Source organism: Poecilia mexicana, unplaced genomic scaffold (genome assembly GCF_051168715.1).
Source record: "Poecilia mexicana isolate PSO_F unplaced genomic scaffold, ASM5116871v1 scaffold_14, whole genome shotgun sequence".
Taxonomy (NCBI): domain Eukaryota; kingdom Metazoa; phylum Chordata; class Actinopteri; order Cyprinodontiformes; family Poeciliidae; genus Poecilia; species Poecilia mexicana.
Window position 1 is genome coordinate 2,508,538 of NW_028263383.1, and position 23,305 is coordinate 2,531,842.

The window sequence follows — 23,305 nt, forward strand, 5'->3', positions numbered from 1 at the left end:
ATGCAAGAGTGTAAAGTCTTTTAACACTTTCTGTTCTCCAGCAGCTGCTGCAGGATGTTTTTGATTTCATATTTGGTCCCGTGTTGAGTCAAACACTGGTAAACCTCAAAACTTTGTGAACGTTGGGTATTTTCAACAAAAGCTGATCGCTCATTTTCTGTATTTGAACAGAAAGTGTACAAAAATGACAAACACAACAGGAATCGATACAAAAATCCTTTATTTGCTCTGCATGTCCATCATCACGAGAACATAGACAAGCCTGTTGTTGCACATTGACTGAAAACTCTGCTTTGTCTTCATTACATGAGACACATCTTTCATATGAATTAATGTTTCAGACAAAAACATTTTGTGTGAATGGAGTATTGTTACGTCTTTGCACGTAACAATGCACGTAAAACAAGTCAAGTCCCTTAAAAGAGGAACATTTGCTCTTTTATTAAGCAAGTTGGCACAATATCCTGACTTCTTGATTGAAAGTTCAGAGCAGCTGCTTTTTACTTTTTGTAGAGGTTCATTTTGACCTTCTTCCTCCACTGCTGCGATGTGTATTTTTAGACTACCACAATCGAGATCAAGCAGACATTCACGATGGGGATTAAGGATTAGAACACTGGATTATAGTACTCAAGACTGCATCTACGACGTTACAACCAAAACAGCTCGGCTCTATGAATAGCAGCCTCCACATTTGTTTGTACCCTTGACAAAGATTCGTACAAAGCCTAATGACTAGCATCATTTCTCCCTGAGAAATTTGTCACAGAATAATTTTAACTGGCTCCGTCGTTGTGCTGACTGTACATTTTAGCAAGGCTAACTTAAAGGTGGGAGTTTGTTCCTTTTCTGTGTGAGATTATACTGCTGCCAAATAGCAAAGAGGTGAACCTAAATTATAAGGTTTTTGTACATTTTTACGCTGGATGCTATAGATGTCAAGAGGAGACAGAAGTATAACCTTTAAGTAGAGGTGCTCTCAGCACTTAAAGGTGCTCTCAGCAATACGGCATAAAAACAAATGGTATGATTTCAGTGTGTTTGTTTTTAATGGAACATAGATATAATATGTTAGACTGTGATCCTTTCAGGTCAGAAATGCTTCAAGTTTTACCAAATACTCTTTCATATTGTCTTTAAAAGGTATGTAACACACTGGTCTTCATTTACACAGTTCTGCTAAACAAAATATTAATACATAGTCTTGCATACATAAAGAGCCCTGACAGGGAATCATTCATAGTCTCCAACAAGCTCTGAGTGATACAGCCAAGCTACTTTTTAAAAGTAGAGAAAATAGGTCTGCTTCGCATAAAATGGCCAAAAATCTATTTTACTTCATAAAATCTGTCTACCTCCTGTTTCCTTTACAAAAGGCTCGTTACATTTATGACTCTTGGAGACTCTTGGGTGTACTGATTGCAGGTTTTCTGGCCGATCACCGATCTTTAAAAAGCCTGACCTGACAATTCCAATTTAGGCAGCTCTCACAGGAGCGCAGCAGCTGAGGTAGATAAAATCGGTGGATAAGCTCTGCTTCACATTTAAGTATCGGCCGAGAAAATCCACATTTTATCGGCTGGCCAATTTATCGGCTACCCCTACCTGTAGGTGGAACCTTCATGTTAGTAAGAAAGCACCAAATCTGCCTGACAGATGAGACATCAGCTTGGGAAACCCTTCTGAAGAGGATAACAAGCATGATGAGAGTTGTTCTGATGATGCTGGAGGCAGTGAAACAGACTGAATAATAAAGGTGAGTGGACGACAGCTTAACAAAACTTTTGTTTTAAAATGTTGCTAAATTTATAGCTGTTATTTAATCTGTAACAAAAAGATGAAATGTCACTTAAATAAAAAAAGTGGACAACTTATGTCCAACATGTCTCTCGCCCAATGACTGCTGGAGACAGGCTCCAGCCCCCTGCTGACCCGACCCGAGGATAAACAGAGTGAATGGATGAATGGATGGTCACTTATGCCCTGGATGAATTTTTAAGGCACAAAAATCATTATTGCAACATATTAAATATGCCTTTAAGTAACAAAAATAAGTCTCCTAATTTGTAAGTGTTTAGGCATTTTTAAACTACTCGTAAAAGTTGCTGAAAATCTAGAAAAATTGTAACGAAAAAATTCCATCCACAGGAAAATAAGGTTTTACACTAAAATGAAAATCATGCTCTGGTTATGCAAAACAAGAATTTAGTAATAAAAGTCCATTCATCACCGTTGGCAATTTGAGAACCTTAAACTAAAATTTAACTTTGTTCCTGTTCACTGACTTCCTGACTGAACTCACCCTAAACTTAACTGTATATAATAATATGCTGAGTGCTCAGGGTTAACAAGCATGCAACGTATTCACAGCTCTTATGAATTCACATTATTAAACTTCTCTGATAAAAGTCAGGCTGCATTACAAACCGCAAAAACTGGACGCCTGTACTTGATCTGCTACAAAGAAAAAAAATTTAAAAATCACCAACAGATGCCACTTATACGAACGTCAACGACCAAAACCTCGTATTTTCATATTTTAAAGAATAACTGAATGGCTACATCACATAAACTGAGCCACAACCATTCCTGCCAAGAAACTGTTTTTAATATGTTGCAAAGTTTTAAAACCCTTAAATTAAAAATGCTCCTTGGATTTCAGTCTGAATGGCCAAAAATTTTTAATATCTTATGTAGAAATGGAAAACAAATGGAACTGATTTGTAAAATCTTTTTTTTTTTTTTAAATAAGCCATTTTAGACATTGTAATAGATAACTGGACTATTAGAGAAAAACTGAACCTGACTGAAGGAAAAAACGTAACTACTTGTTCTGTTGGATTCAGATTTCCAGGATATATCTCTTACGTGAACCTAAACATAAACTATCACTCTGTGCTTCTGTTTTTGCGAAGTATAATAAATACTGATGCTGCATGACACAGAGACATAAAAACCTAACCTATATCACTCAATCACCTAAAAATATTTTGACATTTTTTCAGGCAACTTTTGTTTATTTTACAAATCATGGCCCTTTCTGTTAATAATACACATCATGACTTTTCGCCTCAGTGAAATTTGTTGATTTTATAATGTATAAAAGAGGTAGCCAGGAAACACAGCACCCTGAGAATGGAAAAAGGGAAGGTACATTTCTTTTAGTTTCAGTTCCCGTTTTAAAAATTTCCCTGGATCAGCACTGGATCCGTTTTACTTCTCCCACTCTGGACTCTTCAAAAGGACTTTTCTGTCATTTTTACCCCCCCACTAACAATCCTGCAACAAATCAGAGTTTAGCCTCTAGTTTCTATGAAAGTTTCTGTTTTATTTGACCACTTAAAATAACAATTCTGCCTTATTTGCACTTCATTCACGAACTCTTCGGAAACTCAAACTAATTCGAGAAATTCTGGTTTAACAAGCAGCACTTGCACCGAGGACAGATTTTCCCTCAGCAATAGCGGTAGAAATGATCTGGCTGCAACATGGGCTCATGTGATGCTTTCTCCATAACGCATAAAGTGCACATTTGAAATGCTTTGGAATGATGTAATTAGAGTCATAAGGGGTAGATGTGTTTGCCCTATACGACATACTGCATGTGTTTTTGTCTGTGCACACATAGCAATGAGACAAATCAAGACGGTTCCATTAATGATTGAGCTTCTGGGTGAAGTTTCAGACCTAATTTTCTGCATATTTCAAGTTTAATGTGTTTTCTCAGTGGAGTGTTGAAGGAAACCTTTGCTCCTTAGCAGTAAAACTAAGTAAACAGATAATCTCCTAGTTTTTCCCTCTGCCTCCTTGAATGAAGATTCATTTCACCTCTGCACAATGAGTTACCCTTTTTTGTTTCTGGCTTCCCTGATGTTATCTGAGCTTCTGGTACAATCTGCGCAGCTCATCCCAGAAGAACAGGGACAGAATGGTGTGTGGGCCGAGTCGGAAATAAGAGGCTCCCAGGCCTTTGTAGAGTCCTGTGAGGCCCTCCTTTTTCAGAGTCTTGGAGAAGCAGTCACTGAATCCTTTGTAAAGCTGCCCCTGTGCGAAAAGACGAGAAAATCGCATTAAATGGGTAAAACAGAAGCTCTCTGTCTTTCCTTTTCACTCCCAAGTCACATTACAAAGACAAACCTCAACATATTTTCGGGGGTATTTTATGTAACAGAAGAACACAAGTTGTGAAAGGCAGCAATAATAATAATAACAAAAGCATATGGTAAATAAAAGTCAGAAGTCGCTGCGTAAACGACTAAGCAACTATGTGCTCTGGTCAGATGTGATCAAGAATTAAATTACATTGAATATATTTTTTGTGGCAAGAAATTAGCATTGCATGTCCTTTTGAGCACACCATCCATGAGGTGATACATGGTGGTGGCAGCATCGTGTTGTGGAAACTGGTGAGAGTTCATGGAAATATAGACAGAGCTAATGCTTAGAAACTGATGTTCACAGACTCACCTTGGGCTGATGTGGCAAAATATACGGCTTGTGTACAAATGCACACACCACACTTTTGAGGTTTTTATTAAACAGAAACGACAACAAAATAAAAACTACTTTGTGTTGTGTTGGTCCGCCAGATAAAAAGGTTTGTGGTGATAATTTTCCAACAATGGGGAAAAAAGTCAAAAAGTATCTCAAATAAAGTTGCAGAAGAAGAGATAATGTCTTCTTATCCCCCGCATTTCTCTGGTATCAGCTGTCCTTGAGTTTGAGTTTACACATTTCATGCTCCAGATGACAAAATGACACGACTGTGTTGAGAAAATAAATTTAAAATAAGTTAGTTTTAAAACTTAACATGTCTTGATTCAAATGGCCTAATTGTGGTTTTGAAATTAGTAATGTATTCTGGCCTATTGACCTTTATGTTACCTGTAGTTACAGCAGATGGTTTGCTAGGATCGTTTGAACTGCTTTTTGTCTGTAGGAAAATAATACAGTGGAAGTTGTAGCTTTTCACACTCATCTGTGAAAAGCCGTAAACACGGCAGGGGTTTCTGGCTTGAGAGAGGGTCAGAGATAGAGAGGGTCAGTTGGATGAGCAAAGATACGCCTTATTTCAATAAATTAAAGATAAGAATACGCCTTTTACTATAAAACTTTCTACACAGAAGTAACAAATCAGATTTGCTCTTGCAACTCTCCAAAGATGTCTTTGCACGTCTTTGCTTTCTTTCCTTCTTTTCCAAGTCTGTGAGGTAAATGAATGTATGTCTCCGTTGTTCTGCAGTTTCTGGTGTAAGTTTATATTGGATTAAACTCTGTAATTCTGTGATGTCAACACGCATTGTTGTTTTCCTTGTGGCCACACGTGGCTCGCCGAGAGGACCTGGGATCCAGAGGAAGAGAGAGCCAAACTTTTTTCCAAAGTTAACTATTTTAGAATTTCTTCCTTAACAACTGTCACAGTTTACTTACAACACCTTGAAGAGCAAAAGGACAATGGACACTATAAATAACCTGCAGATTAAGAGCTTCAGGGAGCCTTAATAACGAACTACGACTTTCCCACAAGAGGAACGCAGCAGTTACTGTCACACCCTTTGCATTTTCAAATGATTCGGCACAGAGAGAACATTATGTGCCTTGAATCCTGACCACAATTTGGAGGTGAATGTAAATGCAGATCTGGAGTCCGAAGGCGTCCACACACACACACACACACACAGACTGGCCTGAAAGCTACAATTTACATAAACCTGACAGGATCAGACAAGGATTAAAAACGAATCCATGGCACTGACTAAAACAAAAAGGCATCCTTGGCGAATGTATTTCTTAATTTAATATTAATAAAAACCTGAAACAATCAATTTGAAAGTAAAAATTCTTGTTGCTCATTAGAACGTCGCTCAAGTTGCCATTCAGCATATTATATCATCTCAAGCAACTTACAAGTGCAAAGAAGCTAATAAACTCACACCTGGAATGTTTTCACTTCAGAATGTAGCCAGAAAAATTAAACTGTCAATCATCTCGTTTGAAATCCGCCAAGCCACAGCCGGCAGCGCTTTCACGCGGCTTCGTGTGTTTTGTAATTTCTGAAAACGCCTCTCATGACTATAAAGTATTTGTGCGGCTTGTAACAAAGCCTTGTTTCCTCCACTCAGTGTGTGCTGGACCATGTGTGACAGGTACAACGCGGTACACGCCTCAGGACAGAGATGCCTTCACCTCGCAGACTAAATGATCACCTGACTGTCTTGGGCTGCAAGCTAAATGGATCCAATTGGCACACACAAGGGATGAAATTATTGAAATAACAATCAGAAAATACAGGGCAACTTCAGCCTCTGAAAGCTTTCTGTAGGTCTACGAAGTGAGAATCTTCATGAGTGAAGACAAAATGTCTGCATAGCATAGAAAGAAATGCTATTAATTATCAGTACGTAGCTTATTTTGGTAGCCTTGTTGTTTTACATTATGCAAACTTTTAATATTCAAAGGTTAAAACTGTTCCAAGTGTCTAAATGGGCATCTGTTACATTACATTTTAGGGTAAATTTATATGAAATCTGTAGGCGAAATCATAGATGTTAGCATTTCCGTGTAGCGTAAACACAAGGCATCTGTAGGTCCGATGTCCTGAAAAACACAGACTAAAAACTCCCCCTAAATGGGCACCCAATTGTTTCCCCTTATTTTTTTTTCACTTACTTTTCCTGAATGGTCGACAGGCTGGTTGTAGAGTCGCGTGCTAATCACATCGAAAGGCGTCATCGCCAGCACCACCATCACGCTGCTGATCATGCCGGCACTGAGAGGCACCATCCAGCTGTCCTGTGGGAAAACCTTTGCAGAGATGGGAATGTCGTTAAGGCATGCGATGAGCGAGTGCGGGCTCTAAAGCAGTTCTGAGAAGAGGTCTGGCTGTGCAGTGGCAGGAAATGAGCCCATCCTTACATAGCAACTATATCTAATTTTAACTAAGTCAAACAGAGGACTGGTTCTAAAATTAGCACCTGTGTTACACGCATACTACAGTAGCAACTGGTTACCGGTTTTCAGTATGATAAAGGCATGGAGGAAGTCTTCACATACATTTTTCAATACCGTAATTAGAGTTTTAGAAAAATCTAATTAGAATTGCAGGAAAATGCTTGCACTGTAAACAACCATCCTCTGCTGCAAAGAGAGAAACGCTGATCTGAACGAGGCGGCTGTTAATGTTCATTCAACACTTTTAAGTGTGAACAACTAGGACTGTTCATTTCCTCTGCTGCCTTTGATAAAATGACAGATTACTACTCTAAAACAGCGCAGGAAATTATCGTTCACAACTTCTCCTTCTGTTCACTGATTGGCCCGGTAGAAAATCGACCAAAGGCAATCCAAGTGAATGGGAGAAAGCCCAGACTTTGCTGGAAGCAAAAGCAGCAGAATTCCACAGGAAGACGATGGCTAAACTTATGATGTCTTCTCTAAACCCCACAGGTTTTCTATCAGATTTAAGACAAGGAACTGAGTTGGCTACATTTTGAGTCTGGTGAACCATTTCAGTACTTTATCCATCCATTTATCTGGATGGTTGGATGGATGGATGGAGCTGGATATTGAGTTTATCATTATCCAGCTTAAGTAAAAACTATTTACATTTTTATTTTTAACTGCACCTTCAGATTTTCATTTAAAATATCCTCGTATTTTAGAGACTCCATAACGACATCCAGTCTAACAGGATTCACATCATCGCCTTTGGAAGAGAAACAGGCCCACAGCATTAAATATTATCCACAGTGCATAACTGTGATCACAGTTGTTTTACCACATAGTAGCAACTCCCAATCCTCCCAGAGGAAAGTATCCCGACTGGAAAAAGTGAAACTTGCTAAGCGACACTGCATTTACTATCCAATATAGCTGCACACATAAAGAATGTAGAGTCCTCAATCATATAAGCCACAAACAAAGCACTTCTGACGGTGTATATTTTAATAAACTATTCTTTTTTTTCCCAAGTTCACAATGTCTGTACTACTCTGCTTTCTTATGTTGGTCAATAAGAGAAAGATCAGGTGGTTTCATTTTTGTTCCTCTGCACTGCATTTTTTTTTTATCTCTATATGTTTCTGTGTAAAATGCCTCGCTCCTGCAATAAAAGATGAATTTATTTAAGAAGTACCAATAAAAGTCTCCATAGGGAACAGATCCACAGTACACCGGCTAAAACCCTTTTACCTATTTAAATGTGTTATAGTTGTGGACCAGCGAGCGGCAAGCAGCGTATGTGTCTGTTTACATAAAACACAAGGCTGTCCTGTATTTCAGACGTATAGCAGCTTGTAAATGAGTCAGTGTTGGCTGGGATGTTGGGAGGAGAGGTTCGGCCCCGATGACTTTCCACAACGGAGCAAGTTACACAACTTTGCAAATGGCTGAATAATTCCTAAACTTCTTCCTGTCAAGTAAAGATAACACTCTTTAATCACCAGAATCCTTCAGGAGTATCAAGGACTCCCTTCAGCTGGAGTGTAGACAGCAAGGCCCACCAGTAAGCTGCAGCACCAGTTGTGTAAGTCGAACGTTTTCATCCAGAGGGGCCCAGTAAAAGGTGTTGGATTTCTGTTCCAGTGGAGTGCATCGCATGGCGTTTTGTTATTTCAACAATGACTGCTTGTGTAATCGGTGCACAGCTACTGACTACAAATGATCGTCTCCGGATCAAATGATTATATTAGTAACGAGGGAGCCTGACCATCTTTTTAACCCCAGCAGCTAAAACAGCTGGAACAAGAATAGACCTCAGACCACAAGGTATGGCAACCTTGAGTGAAAAATAGTTTGCAGAAAATGTACATAAATAAATAAAGTGCCTTTAAACTGTCACAACCTCCTCTGCCTTCTCCCAGTGCTCACTAGAAACAACCAATCAGAGCCAGGAGGCGGGTGTTAGCGCTGTCAATCGCAATCTTGTGTGGCGCTGCTCATACTGCAACTTTCTCACGTCGTAATAGAAAAGCAATACTATTTCTAGAGTAGCACTTGATAATAACTTTTACAGTCATAGTTAAACACACCTCGACATTTCTTCACTGTTATGGTGATTTTGACATATAGAGTTCAGTGAAAATATGTAATAAACACCTACTAAATTTAGTATTAGTTTTGAAGTGCCTAGAAAATTTAACCTTACAATTATTTCCCTCTTTATAGAGCAACAGTGCTCCCCAGGAGAACCACCTCAACTGACTCCTTTCAATATTGAGAAACAGCGGCTCTATTTCAACCTCAGCCCAGATAAGGAGTTTCCTTTGACTACTATTAAAACTGAGTCTGATCACTCTATGAAGGAAATGGATTTTGGCCACTTGTAATCAGGATCTTCTTCAAACCTTTGACGCATTTAGTGCACCTGATTCCAGTAAACTAAGAACCTTAAATCCCAAATTATTCAGACAGCTCTTTCAAGTTATATGGTTCGCTAACCCAGATACTTTCAAACAGTGACGTCATTTATAAAACATGCACACACCTAGAAAGCTTATAAAACAGAATTTTACATCTTGGCAGGATGCCATCTTCATCAAACCCTAAGAATGAATATTTTCTAACCTTTAGGTCGACGACTAGCTCCTTAGAGGAGGAGAAAGTTGAGAGCTGGGTTGCAGAGCCTACGCTGACCCTTGGTATAGCAGCACTGGAGCCCCTCCACAGTCCCAGAATGCCATGCTGCCTGTAGATGACTTTGAGAGCATGGATCATCCCCTGTCCGGAGAAGAAGGAACACATGAGAAAACTGCATTTACATTTTTCACTGTCACTCTGTGTCACTGTGTTTTACCTCGTGTCTGTGCTGATGTCCCACTGCGATGGAGGAGGTCGACTGACTCTGCAGATGAGTCTTCACCTGTCAGTGTGCAGAGTTCATCGTTATAAGTCAGAGGTGGCACCTGACTTATTCAAAGAGAAGTCAGCTACTAACCAGGTACACGGGGCTGCCCATGACGGCGCCCACCACCCCAGCACTAGCTCCCGCTAACGTGGTTTTCACCGCGCTGACCCTTCCGTTGGTGTGGATGTAACCTGCCGACTCAATGATGGCGTAGGAGCCGAGCCGGACTCCATTCATGAAGAACTGATAAAACAGTCCGGGGACCAGCCCTTTCTGCAAGCCAGCCAGTCCGTCCACTTTACCGATCGTGTAGAAAGCGTGGAAAACGTTGCGATAGTAAACCTGGTAGGTGCCGCGGCTCTTCAGCTCCCCTTGAAGTTGCATCCGCGTCTTGACGACCTCCAGCGGGTTGGTGAAGAGACACGCTCCGCAGGCCGCCACGCCGCTCAAGACGAAGTCCATCCCGGTCAGATCGACACAACGGGCAGCGGCGGAGCTAACACTGGTCTCTATCCTTCATGTTTGTTTGTGACATCTTGCTCAGCTGCGATGTCCCCGCCCACTTTTACTGTACAACTCCCCCATCCGCTGTAATGTCACAAGATACATGGCGGCTAACTGAAGCGCGCAGACGTTGCTGCTTCACGAGCTTCCTGTACAGTCGGAATTTTCATAAACAAAGGTCAAACGCGAAGTATCCGCTAAATGCGGAGAAAGAAAATGGATTCTTCACAAATTTATCTGAATTTAATTCTTATTTTATGTAATTTCCAATTAATTTTAATCAATTTTGTATCTTTAAGTCACATGTTAAGAAATATAAATGACAGATAAAAACGAAGAGAGAAGAAAGAAAGTCACTACTTTCTGTGCTTTCATAATCAAAAATTAGCGGCAACATTAAGCCCATCATAACTAGAAACAGGAACTTGTTGCTCTCTGTTTCTGTGGCACACGATATAGCTACATCAAACCCACATTTACATCTAACCCAGTTTTTAACCCACATTCCATCCTTTCCTTGAACATCTCATCTTAAAAAAACGAAACAATACGAGTGTTCGTCATAATACGTATTTAAACCTTATCGTAGCCCATCAACAGGCTTTGTCTTGTAACAAATTATATTTATAGAATCGTGCATAAAGTAACTAAAACCAAAGCTGCAAAGCGGCGTGTAAAATTGGACAGTGTTTTATAAATAAATGTATCCGCTTCATATTCACTGAAAACACATTTTGCTACGCTGTACATTAATCCTCCAAACAAGAAAAATAAAGTCAATCCAAGTTTACCAAAGTAAAATGATGGTGGTGAAGAAAAGGGTTCGAAAGAGGAAAGCCAAATATTGACTGTTGACCTTAGTTGGCCACCATTCCTTTACACTAGGGGGCGGCAGCCACCTGTATCTCAAACTGAACAGGCTCAAAAAAGAAAATAAATAGACATTAATCATAATTTTAATTATAATAAAGTAGTTATACAATTCTAAAGTAGTAATAAATTGTATATAGCTTGCTCACATAGAGGAAGACCTACAACAGCGTCACTGGCTAAGCTGGGAAAACAGTCAATTCAAAACTACAACCTCCCTCAATATAGTAACAAGACTGCTGTTGTTCAGTCTTGGGTTTATTTCACAAAATTTAGATCAGTTCGTGACCCAGCGCACTGGGCTCAGTTTCCAACTCAAACATTTTTTTAAAGCAAATAATGTGTAACCTAATGGCAACTAAAGCTTGGATTTAAAACTGACCTAAAGCTTAGATAATTAAACAAGTCAGACTTAGGATAAAATCCATTATTTGTATACATACATCAGTCCAGCTTTACCACTACTATCTCATTGCAGGGTGGTAAGACTAAATAAAAAATGCATGCACATACTTAGACTTAATGCTAATTTAGATTGCTTTAACACATGTCAGTGGATCCACAGAAATAAACTAAAGAAAAAAACCATGCAAACTCTCAATACCCTTTATTTGGCATTCAAGCCAATGACCTTCTTGAAGCAAGGTAACAGTTTCATCACAATGTACCGATGAATAATTACTGAATTTAAAATTATCGGTTAAAAAAACAGCCTCTAATGTCCAAAAGAACTTTTATGGACAAATCTTTGTACCTTAATAAAAAAATTCACACTCAGTATAAAACAGGTATTTTTTTTTAAAATAGAGATTATCTACAATAATTTTATGTCCAGTTCTTTGGTCAAAGTGTGTTAAATTCTTGCTAACAGTTTAGCAGGTGAAAGGCTAATGTCATTTAAGTAAACAAACTGGTTCTTTATAGTTGGAAGAAAAATCATTGACACAATCCACTGATTAACATCTATAAGCAGCATCATTTTAACATCTTATTTAAGATTCATGGAAAACGTTCAGTGAAGTCTGACCCAGTTATTGTATAGTTCAAAATGCTGGCCAGTGGAGCATAATGAGACTCCTTTTAGTTTCTCCTATAATCCAAGAGGGTCACGGTCTTTAACCCTTTTTTTTTTGTTTTAAAACTACAACATCTGCCCCAATAATATAAATCCATCAGTTGGATTAAATAAATGTCAACAGTTTATTAGGGACACATTCTGCAGTCTTTTTCTCCAAACTAATCAGAGTGAACCAAAGTGAGTTCAGCAGAGGTTACCAGGTTAGTCTCATTGAGTTCATGACAGATTAGTGTTGGAGTTGGAACGCTGACATCCAAAACCTCATTTAATTACATCTATTTAATCAGTTGACAGACATGCAAACACTATAGCAACAATAATGTCAATATTTTTCATGGGACTTTTCTTCTTTTAACTTTAGGGCATTATTAAACACTGATATGTCCTCTGACGATAGGTAACAAAGGCCTTTCAGTCGGTGTGGAGCAGTTTGCCCTTGCAGCTCCGTTTTGCTGACTCTGTGGAGGGTTTTAAACAAGTTTTTAAAAAACTTTTTTTTTTATTTTCCCAGGCTTTTGTCTCTCGATTTGATTGTGCTTCTTATGTTGGTTTTGTGTTTTGTATGGTTTTAAGGCTGATTTCTATTGTGCAGCGCTTTGTGATTTTATGTCTGTGAAAAGCACTTTATAAACAAACTTTACTTACTTACTTTGCTCACAATAGAATCATAAAATGAATGTGGGGTTGTCACATTTATACATGGCCACTTTACTTACTAACCCCGCCTGGTTGAGTAGGTTTGACTCTGAGCTGGATTAGACTGGAAAATAAAATGTTTTATGTTGATTTGAAGAGCAATATATTAGAACGTTTAATCTTATAATGTGCAATATTGCATGAAGCAATTGTGTTTACTGAGTTAAATTAAATGAAAATAATTTCTTTTCCCTTCAGATTTTGTGATCAGTTAATGACTTGGAGATGTAACTTGATATCATTTTAGTGTGTAAATTGAATTCTCCTCACTTTATAGTAATTGATTACCTATTATGAGCTACTTTGGGCCTCTCTGTGTCCTGTGCTATCACGGTGTCCTCTTTAGCTATGTGATCTAAATCCCTCTTCTCCGTTTCCTTCACCACCCACTAAATCCTCTCACCTGAAACGTACCCTCTTAATGCCGATGTCCTCCTTTTTAAAAACACACAAACGGTTTAAGGAGAGCAGAAGCATTTTCATTAAATTCAAAGTCTTCACTTGATTACTGAGAGGCATACTGTAGGCAGAGAGAAGTTTAAAGGTTATGTTGAATTCTCGTGTTGACGTGAATTTGTCTGAACCTGGTCAGATCCGCAGTGGTTCAATCACCTCACTCTGTGGCATCAAACTGAAATCACATTATTGCTAATTTTATTGCCTCGTTAGGATCTAAAAAATATATCATTAACTAGAATATGGGTGGAAATTATCAGAGAAATGTATCAGATGGTCCTGTTTGAGATTGATTGGATGATTGTGAAAACCCATGACACTGCATTCTTTAGAAAAACCGTCTCATGAGCTGGATTTCCTGTGACCATGGCTCTTTCTGAGTGTGCCAAGTCACTTCCGCCTTTTTATTATCCGGCTGTAATCCTCAGCAGCCAGTGAGCTGCCAAGCAGGATCTTAGGAGCAGAGTGAACCTCAGTCTGAAGTCTTCACCTTCCCATCACATCCCACTGCAGGAAGAGGAGGTGAGAGGAGCGCTCTGACAGGACAGAGATCATTTCTGCCTGTGCTGATTGATCTAAAAAAAAAAAAAAGAAAACAGCAAATAGGGATAAAAGTATTTATGCTTTTGGATCTAAAATCCTAAATTTTAATCAGCGTTTCCAGGGGCGGAAGAAAAACAACACGGTAAGTACTACTTACTTTGTCTCAGGTATGTTAGAATGAAGAGAACGATCTTTGCAAAATAAAAAAATAAAAATCACAACATTTCTTGGTTTTGCTGATGATTTTATTCATTGTGATAAATATGTTGAAATAAAACTGAGGCAAAGTGATTGAACATCAATCAAAACAGATTGCTTTCTGTTTATCTTTAATAATTACGTATAACTAAAACAGCACAGTCAGGCTTGGTCTCAGTGAACCATGTAATTTGGGCTAATTAACAGCCATCGGTTCGTTAAGGGTAATTAACGTGAAGATCAGTCATTCATACGGAAAGCCGTGGTGTAAACGGTCAAGGTTAAATGGATTAAAAGCACCTGCAGAGGCCAGCGTGTTACTATCTGCTCCAGCAGGACTGGGTCAGGAATGAAAGAAACAAGCAGAGTTACCTGCTGATCCACTGATCCACATTACAAAAGAAATGCTTTTTAATAATAAAATGTCTTTCTATAAAAACCGTAAAAACCAAAAAAAAATTGTTTGATTTTAAAAGAGATGTGATCGACTGCTCCTTGTTTTAGTCTTGCAAGGTAAAAATAAAATAGTTACAGTCCTAAACTATTTAACATTTATGAACTGATGATCGTTAATTAAACTAATTAAACAAATGTTTTTTAAAAAAAAATAAACAATAACAAACAAAAAGCTGTGAGCCATGCAGGAAACCAATCTAGATAAAGAAATATTACTTACTTAGAAATTATTAGAGAGTATAAGAAAGTAAAATAAAAAAAATCAGCTGAGAATGAAATGCTTGTTTACATTCACTTGTAATTAACCAAATTCCTAATTTCCTATATACTCAATCATATGGATGTTTCATACCAATTCTGAGAAAACTTTAAGAATCAAGTAATATAAAAATTGTAAAAAGGGCCTTTTAAAAATTTCAGTTTAAAAAAAGAGCATTTGAGACGCAGTTTATGAGTCTGGGCATAAGGGAATCTGAAACTGAACAGAGAAATGCTTGGTACCAAATAACAGGACTCCAAAAAGAAAAAGGCAAACCTACAACTGGGAAGCATGGAGGGGTGTGTGTCATGGTTTGTGGGTGTTTTCCAGCAGTAGGTTCTGGTCAGGTCATTACTGTATCCTCCATAATTAACTTTTTGCCAAGTATCGGAAGTTGCATGCAGAAAATGTAAGGGCGATGATACAAAGCACACACGTAAATCCACCACACAGGCTGAGAATTAAAAAAATAGAAAGTCCTGAACAGAGTAAAAATCAGCTTTTTAATATTCTGAGATGCAGAGGAGTGACTTGAGCAAACAAGAATCCTAAACAAACATCTTAAAGATGAATGTGAACACAACTGTTGTGAGAGACTGGTGTGTTACAGGACGAGTCTCACAGAAAATAGTTTGACCAAAGGGAGCAATACCAGCTATGAGGTGGTACCATGTCCTGACATTTTCCTCAGTTAAAATACTATTTTTTATTCTTTAATTTATTGACTAGAACTTTGTATCTTCTCTCTCTCTCTCTAACCTGTGGTAAACTACTTTCTATGCTTTTGAAAGGACTGATTGTTTAAAGGGTGTCCTAGTTTTTCCACATGACTCTATGTAAATACGGATGTTTCTGCTTTGTCAGAAGCGATCATTCGTATCTGACTTGTGAACAGCAGAGTGCAGCAGATCCCAACACGATTTAACACCAGGTCCATTACCTTAATCTGTAGTTTAAAGCAGGTGTCCAGGAGTAGATTAGGCAGCAGACCTTTGGATTAATATATTAGAGATAAGTCGCTAATATGTTAGAGACTTATTTAAGTATTTAAATACCATTTAAATACTTAAAGAGCATTTAAGGAATCATAAAGGAATTTTGGAAGCACAGTTAAAATAAGCATCTTAAAATATGTTTCCCATTTGTGTGTTCAGTTTGCAAAGGAGCCGCCTGAACAAGAAGCAGAAACATTTACAATCTCAGCAGAATTACCTGGTTTTCTAAACGTTGTCACAATATGAAGTCTGATCTTTAATAGAAACAGTGCTACCCCAAAACGTCAACCATTCATCGTTTATATCCGCTTGGTGCCTGACTCCAGTTGTCATTGAAAAGACTGGCGAGTAATTTGTCTTAATACATTAATAAATGGTGCCAGAGGACTCACTTCTCACTCAGATCATTTTGATTTATGAATCTGAAGTTACCTATGCTCTACTTTCAACATTTTAATCATGTGACACGATACTAAAATACACTGTTCGTAACTGTAACATAAATATCTAAGGAGGAATACAATGAAATGAGGTCAGTCAACATGACCTGAGAAACAGCTGCTGGAGAAGGGAAAGATAACGACAGAGGAATCTGAGAAAAACTTTCCAGAAAATGAAGGTGGGAATGTTAGAAAAAACATATCCCTCACATAGAGAAATGCAGTAGATGTGGAAAAAATTGTATCTCAGCTCCCTTCTTATGTCATCTTTGCTTTCAACTAAATATCCAAATTATTTTTTGTGGCTGAATTAATCACTGCACACCACCAGCATAGTTTTAACCCTCCTGTTATGTTGCGGGTCAAATTGACCTGTTAAAACATTTTTTAAAAATAGTTGGAAGTATTTTTTTCTGCATGAAACTTTTTCTATTTGTCTTAATATACATATACATTGAAAATGGTTCATTTTACACATTCATTTTATTGTTTTTTTGTGTGTAGGTTTTTTCAGTGGTCATAAAAAATGTAAATTACATTTTTTTATGTCCAAATGACTAAATGCGTAAGTTGATGCTTTATTTGTGAGAAATAAAAAGAAAAAAACATAATTACACAAACATTGATTGCAATTGTTAGTATTGGAGTTAATAATCAGATACAAAATATTTTGGAGATTTTTTTTGGTTTCTGACACTATTGCATGATTAAACCCTCCACTCCTGGGTCAAACCGACCCACAAACATTATTGCTGTACCTTAGAAACGAACATAACAGGAGGGTTAAACGTCATTAATGGCACCCCCATTTTTTTAATCTTTAAAATTATTTTTCAGGATTTATGCCCAGGATTACAAATCATCCATTGGTTTTTAGTTTGAACGGAGCTGATAGGCACTGATCAATAATCAATACATCCTTAAAATATAGAAAAACAGTGACTACTGTTTAAGCAATCAGGAAAGAGTGCCCATGTAACAACTGATGGTAGTTTTCTAAGCTCAAAGCCCTTTAAAGACACTACTTGTGCTTTTCTTGATATTCTTATCCTCCGTCTCTTGACAAAGGTAAAGCGATGGACATCGGTGGTTTGGAAACTGTCGTAGCAAACTCAGCTTACGTGTCAGCCCGGGGCGGCGCGGATGGATGTGCAGCAGCCGCCATGCGGGACAAGAAAATGCGTGCCAGGTTGAAACTTCCTCACATCAGAGACTGCCAACACATGAAGACCACTGTAGACACAACCTTTGAAAGCATGTGTACCAAACAGCCCATCGGCAAGCGCTTGTTTCAGCAGTTCCTCCAGAGTAGCGCCACCTACAAAGATGCAGGAGACCTATGGAAAGACATAGAAGACTACGGGATAAGCCAGGAGAACGACAGGCTGCAGAAGGCCCGGAGAATGGTCAACACGTATTATGAGACAGCTTCAAAGCATTTCTGCAGCTTCCTTGAGGAGAAGGCCGTCATTCGCGTGAAAGAAGACCTAAAGAACGTCCGTGCTGACCTGTTCAAGGAAAGTGAGCAGCAGCTGCTCCAACACCTGGAGAAGAAGGCCTTAGATGAGTTCAAGAGCAGCAAGTTCTTCCTACGTTTCGTTCAGTTCAAATGGCTGGAGAGCCAGCCCTTTGATGAAGAGTGGTTCATGGACTTCAGGGTTCTAGGTAAAGGAGGGTTTGGGGAAGTGTTTGCCTGTCAGGCGAAAGCAACAGGCAAAATGTACGCCAACAAGAAGTTGGAGAAGAAGAGACTTAAGAAACGCAAAGGTTACGAGGTAAAGCAGTAATTTCTATTGTATAAAATGTTAAAAATCCTTTGTTAAAAATGTTTTCTCTTGGCAACTTCAAGAGAAATTGAGGCGCTTTCCTTATGTCCCTTTAAATTTGTCACATTTTGTCATTTAAACACACAAAACTTCTATGTGTTTTATATTGGATTTTAGAGATAGACCAATTTCTGCCATTCTATTCATAGAATGGTAGAAATTACTACTTTTTCTATACACACAACTTTGAAAATAGTGGTGTGGCTTTGTTTTCAACCTCTTAAACCCTTAAATACAATCTCCTCCAATTAAAGGCCTTTTGAACTCTGTACTGAAATAACATGTGAATATTTTCCCAACTTATCAAATAGTGATGTTTTATTTGCAATTTGCAAGTATATAGATCGCTTTATTTTCAACCCAAATTGTTTTCATTTCTTTCCAAACCACAACAGTGGTTTCTGTGCTCAAATTTACTTACTGGACTTAATAATAGCAACTGAGCTCAGCATAAACGCACCCTTTCAGCACAAAGATCTTATGACTTGAATACCATTTGTTTGACTATATAATGCGGTTTTGTGAGGAGAAATATCTGAATATGAATCATATCTAAAAAAACTAGAAGATATCTCGTGCATTTACCGCAGACAAGCTGACAATAAAATATATTTTTTCTGTTAAAAGTGTAGCTTCTTCCTTAAGTAATTCTTGCAAAGTATCTAAAAGAAGAGGAGTTAATAAATCTCATAGAAACGCCTGTAATTCACGTTCCTCAAGGAGAAATCTTCAAAGATGGCTCAATGAGGGTCAAATATGCTGAACAGTAGGGTGTGTAGTTCTGTGAAACGGACAACACTGACTATTCCTGGAAGTGCTGATTAATGCCGTTTTCTTTTTTGTTTTTTTAGGGAGCGATGGTGGAGAAGCGTATCCTTGCAAAAGTTCACAGCCGCTTTATAGTGACGCTGGCTTATGCATTCCAGACCAAGACTGACCTTTGTCTGGTCATGACCATTATGAATGGGGGAGATCTCAGGTACTCTTTCTAAACATTCAGCAGGACTAGAGAGAAACATGCCATGGAATAATCCTGCAGGCAAAAAGTTTCTTTGAGATCAGGCTAAGGTAATATGCTAACTAAACAGATGTTATTGGCTGTGCTTTTAAGGATGTAAAATGACCTAATAAAAATGATTTCCTATATTTTTCCTGTAATCAGTATTACATCCACTCTTCATTCCTCAGGTTTCACATGTATAACGTAGACGAGAAGAATCCAGGTTTTGATGAGAAGAGAGCACGGTTTTACACAGCTCAGATTATCTGTGGGTTGGAGCATCTTCATCAGCACAGGATCATCTACCGGGACCTGAAGCCAGAGAACGTCCTGCTGGACGACGCAGGTCGGCCATTTAATCCCTCTTACCAAGTGATTCGTGACTTTTCAATATTTAACTGTGTTGTCTGGCTCTCATCTCAAACACTGAAACCACAACCTTTGTGCTCAGGTCATGTCCGACTGTCAGACTTGGGTCTTGCTGTTGAGCTTCCACCTGGAAAAGATAAAACTACAGGCTTCGCTGGGACTCCAGGTAAATGCGTAGTAATAAAAGTGGTGTCAAAATCTGTCCAGATAAAATACATATTGTGTTGTAAGTTCAGGATCATCTTGCTTTTATTCCTAAAGGTTTCATGGCTCCAGAGTTGCTACAGAAGATAGACTATGACTACACGGTGGACTACTTTACTTTGGGTGTCACAGTGTACGAGATGATTGCTGCTAAAGGTCCATTTAGAGTACGAGGAGAAAAGGTACTTTGTTCATTTGGTAGTTTTATCTATAAAGATAAATCAAACAATTAAGTTTATTTGTCCAGCATATTGCAGCAGAAAGGCAGATCAAAGTGCTTTACATCATAAAAACACAAAATTACTTTTGGAGTTTTCAGACTTTAATTAGCTGAAATGGTGTAGATGAGAAGAATTGCTTCTATTTGTCATGTTAAGTTAGTGGTTTGTGAAGGACTCACAACAGCTGAGATTTAATGGAAAAACACACAGGAGGGACGGCAGCAACAGAATAACGAGAGATAATAGTGATTACTAGAGTCAACACATATGATAGGTCACTATTAGCAAAGTAAATGTCAGCCGTGAAGGGAACTGAGGTTAAACAGAAATACGAGAAATGACTGACCCAAAGCTGACAAAGAAATTCAGAAACAGGAAACCTGAGCTTAGTTTAACACAGATCTCAAGGAAAGAGGCTGCAGAATGAAACAGGGCAGAAGATCTAAAGAAAATGACAATTTCAACTTTAAACTTTTTTGAGCTTTACATCATGTTTTCATGTTATTCCCTCATCAAAAACATACCTGGAGTGTTTGAGAAATCCTTTAATCTCCCAGGGCAACCATTGAGATACGATGCAAAATGCCATGATGGATCTAGTGCCGCCTTAGACGTGCAGCTTCCGCCTCACAGAGCACTTTACCTCCACGACTCTCCCACTCAGCTCCTTCAGACTAGCCAGCTGCAATTAGCAAACTCCTTCAGACTAGCCAGCTGCAATTAGCAAACTCCTTCAGACTAGCCAGCTGCAAGGCGTAGTATATCACTTTTACTGCGCATAGTAATATAGGAGCAACATCTCAGTGAAATGCTGCTGTGATGACTTCCTGAAGGCAGAGTTTTAGAAAGAGCAGAAGTTTTTAAAGTGACTTCCAAGGCATTAAATTACCAAGTAAAACTTATTTTTTAGCCATATTCAAGTTTTTCTTTTCTACAGTTGCAGTGGAAAACACATAATACAACTTTAAAATTGACAGAATAAGGAAAGCTCAGAGTGACAGAAACCCACAAAGCCAAAGATGATAAAACCATATTTGTCTGTCACATAAAATCCTAAAAATACACTTATAATTGTAATGTGACAAGGCAGCATATAAAAAGTATTTTCTCTTTGTTCAGGTGGAAAATGGCGAGGTTGCTAGAAGAACCTTGAATGATCCTGTTTCCTACCCGCCGAGCTTCAGCAAGGAAAGCAAGGACCTTTGTGAAGGTCTGATGGAGAAGGACCCGGCAAAACGACTGGGCTTCAAAGACAATGGATGCACAGAGCTCAAAAATCAGCCATTCTTCAAAGAAATTAACTGGGGCCGCCTGGAAGCAGGTCAAATCAAATGAGTTCAACTAAAATAAACATCTCTAATATGCAAATGGAAGTAGATTTTTAAAAAAAAATATGGACATGCTAAAGTAAAACTGATTAATCTCCCTTGATTTTCCATTTAAAAGGCATGCTGCCTCCACCGTTTGTTCCTGACCCCAAAATGGTCTACGCCAAAGACATCGATGAAGTGGGTGTGTTCAGCACAATCAAAGGCGTGGCCCTGGACGACAAGGACGCAGGGTTTTACAGTGACTTCGCTTCTGGAAACATCCCGATTCCCTGGCAGGAAGAGATGATAGAGACGGGCGTGTTTGGAGAAATGAACGTCTGGGGCGAGGGCGGCAAGCTGCCCAACAATCTCGACCCAAACTACGTCGAGGCCAAAGGCGGAGCCTGTGTGCTGCTGTGAGCAAGAGGCGGCTCCAGAGCAGGAGGAAGAAAATATCACCGGCTTAAGCATTAGCCGTTGTCTTGGAAAATGAAACTTTCACTTAGTTACTAGGAAGAGTGAACTGAGAAACAAGGTTTCATTCATTCAGCAAATGTTATGTTTGTGGAACTGATAACAGTTTTCAGTGAAGAAGTTTTTTCTTCTCTTTCCAAATGAAATTCCTTTGAACCAGGTTTGATTAAGGAACAGAGGTACCAATTAACCAGAGACGGGAGAAACTTAGAGAAACTCCCTACAGGAGAGAGCTGGGTGGAAGGCACCACTGTGTCCGTGACTGATAAGATATAAAAGGAGAATTTCATGTGTTAAGCTTCACTTCTTCTTCTTCTTCTTCTTCTTCTTCTTCTTCTTCTTCTTCTTCTTCTTCTTCTTCTTCTTCTTCTTCTTCTTCTTCTTCTTCTTCTTCTTCTTCTTCTTCTTCTTCTTCTTCTTCTTCTCCTTCTCTCTTGCTTTTCTTTTCTCAGATGCTGATATTTATTTTCTAAATAAAATATCTAAAGACAAATGCGCATTTCTCTGATAGATTCAGTGTATCGCTCTCTCCCAAAACAAAAAATATTTTTCCTAAACACCTTTTAGTGCATCTTAAGCACAACTGTATTTATTTTTTAGTCTATAAAATATAACAGTTAAAGTATTATCAAACAAGTGTAAACGTGGCTACACTCAAATGAATATAATGTAAATTTATAAGATTATCTGCCACTGTTGTGTGAATAAAAATGTCTATGTGCAGATGTAGAAAATAATACTTAAAAGCATTTAATAAAAATGTGACAAGCAAAAATATATCCTGTCTTCCTCCGCTTAAATGGTTTGAAATTAAAATAAATTTTTCCTTTTTCAATAGCAACATTGTTTAGTGAATACAAAAAAGGGGATTTGAATTAAATAAGGCCAAAAACTGTTTGTGTTCTTAGGACGCACTGTTTTTATTTTATTTATTTATTTATTTAATAATTATTATATTTCTTTTTTCTGGTTGTTTTTCATTGGAAATCCACACTGAACATAAACACTCGAGTCTGAACAACTCCCTATGATGATCTCTTAATCAGATTCTTTATATTATGTAGCATTTATTTTACATATATTGTATTAATCATTTTTATTCATTTTTTACTTTTATTTTCACTAACTCTGTTTGAAGTTTTTGCGTACATTTTAAGATTTTCCATTTGCCTAAGGTGTTGTTACTTTGAAATGTTATGTAACAAGCTTTTCTTACTTATGTTCACAGCTATGTATTTGTTTTTTCTAGCGCAAAGTTTTTTAAGGTGATTCTCAAGTAATCAAAAATTACTCGGAAAATAAAACTTTCGCTTATTTACTGGGAACTGGTAATGAAGGTTTCATTCATTCAGCAAATGTTATATTTGTGGAACTGATAACAGTTTTCAGTGAAGAAGTTTTTTCTTCTCTTTCCAAATGAAATTCCTTTGAACCAGGTTTGATTAAGGGACAGAGGTACCAATTAACCAGAGACGGGAGAAACTTAGAGAAACTCCCTACAGGGGAGAGCTGGGTGGAAGGCACCACTGTGTTCGTGACTGATAAGATATAAAAGGAGAATT

The 23,305-nt window shown here is 38.2% G+C and overlaps 2 protein-coding genes across 2 annotated transcripts; one reads left to right on the plus strand and one right to left on the minus strand.

Moving 5' to 3' along the window:
• Window positions 1-202: 202 nt before the first annotated feature.
• Window positions 203-10,420, minus strand: slc25a35 (solute carrier family 25 member 35). The gene is made up of 5 exons (XM_014975604.2): window positions 9,935-10,420; window positions 9,794-9,859; window positions 9,565-9,717; window positions 6,670-6,804; window positions 203-4,044 (listed from the first exon to the last, which is right to left on the minus strand). The coding sequence occupies exons 1-5, from the start codon at window positions 10,304-10,306 to the stop codon at window positions 3,874-3,876; spliced, it is 897 nt and encodes a 298-aa protein (XP_014831090.1). The 5' UTR covers window positions 10,307-10,420; the 3' UTR covers window positions 203-3,873.
• Window positions 10,421-13,614: 3,194 nt separating this feature from the next.
• grk1b (G protein-coupled receptor kinase 1 b) lies at window positions 13,615-22,536 on the plus strand. The gene is made up of 8 exons (XM_014975610.2): window positions 13,615-14,133; window positions 17,408-18,114; window positions 19,017-19,144; window positions 19,354-19,511; window positions 19,617-19,700; window positions 19,796-19,920; window positions 21,079-21,280; window positions 21,406-22,536. Exons 2-8 carry the CDS (start codon window positions 17,416-17,418, stop codon window positions 21,687-21,689), a joined length of 1,680 nt encoding a protein of 559 aa, XP_014831096.2. The 5' UTR covers window positions 13,615-14,133; window positions 17,408-17,415; the 3' UTR covers window positions 21,690-22,536.
• Window positions 22,537-23,305: the final 769 nt, after the last annotated feature.

Coding starts and splice junctions, on each gene's coding strand:
- slc25a35 (XM_014975604.2), bottom strand. CDS start 10,306: ATGGACTTCGTCTTGAGCGGCGTGGCGGCCTGCGGAGCGTGTCTCTTC. Junction 6,805..9,564: donor AGCTAGTCGTCGACCTAAAG/GTTAGAAAATAT, acceptor ATCTCTGCAAAG/GTTTTCCCACAGGACAGCTG. Junction 4,045..6,669: donor CTGTCGACCATTCAGGAAAA/GTAAGTGAAAAA, acceptor CTTTTCGCACAG/GGGCAGCTTTACAAAGGATT.
- grk1b (XM_014975610.2), top strand. CDS start 17,416: ATGGACATCGGTGGTTTGGAAACTGTCGTAGCAAACTCAGCTTACGTG. Junction 19,512..19,616: donor CGTCCTGCTGGACGACGCAG/GTCGGCCATTTA, acceptor CTTTGTGCTCAG/GTCATGTCCGACTGTCAGAC. Junction 19,701..19,795: donor AGGCTTCGCTGGGACTCCAG/GTAAATGCGTAG, acceptor TTATTCCTAAAG/GTTTCATGGCTCCAGAGTTG.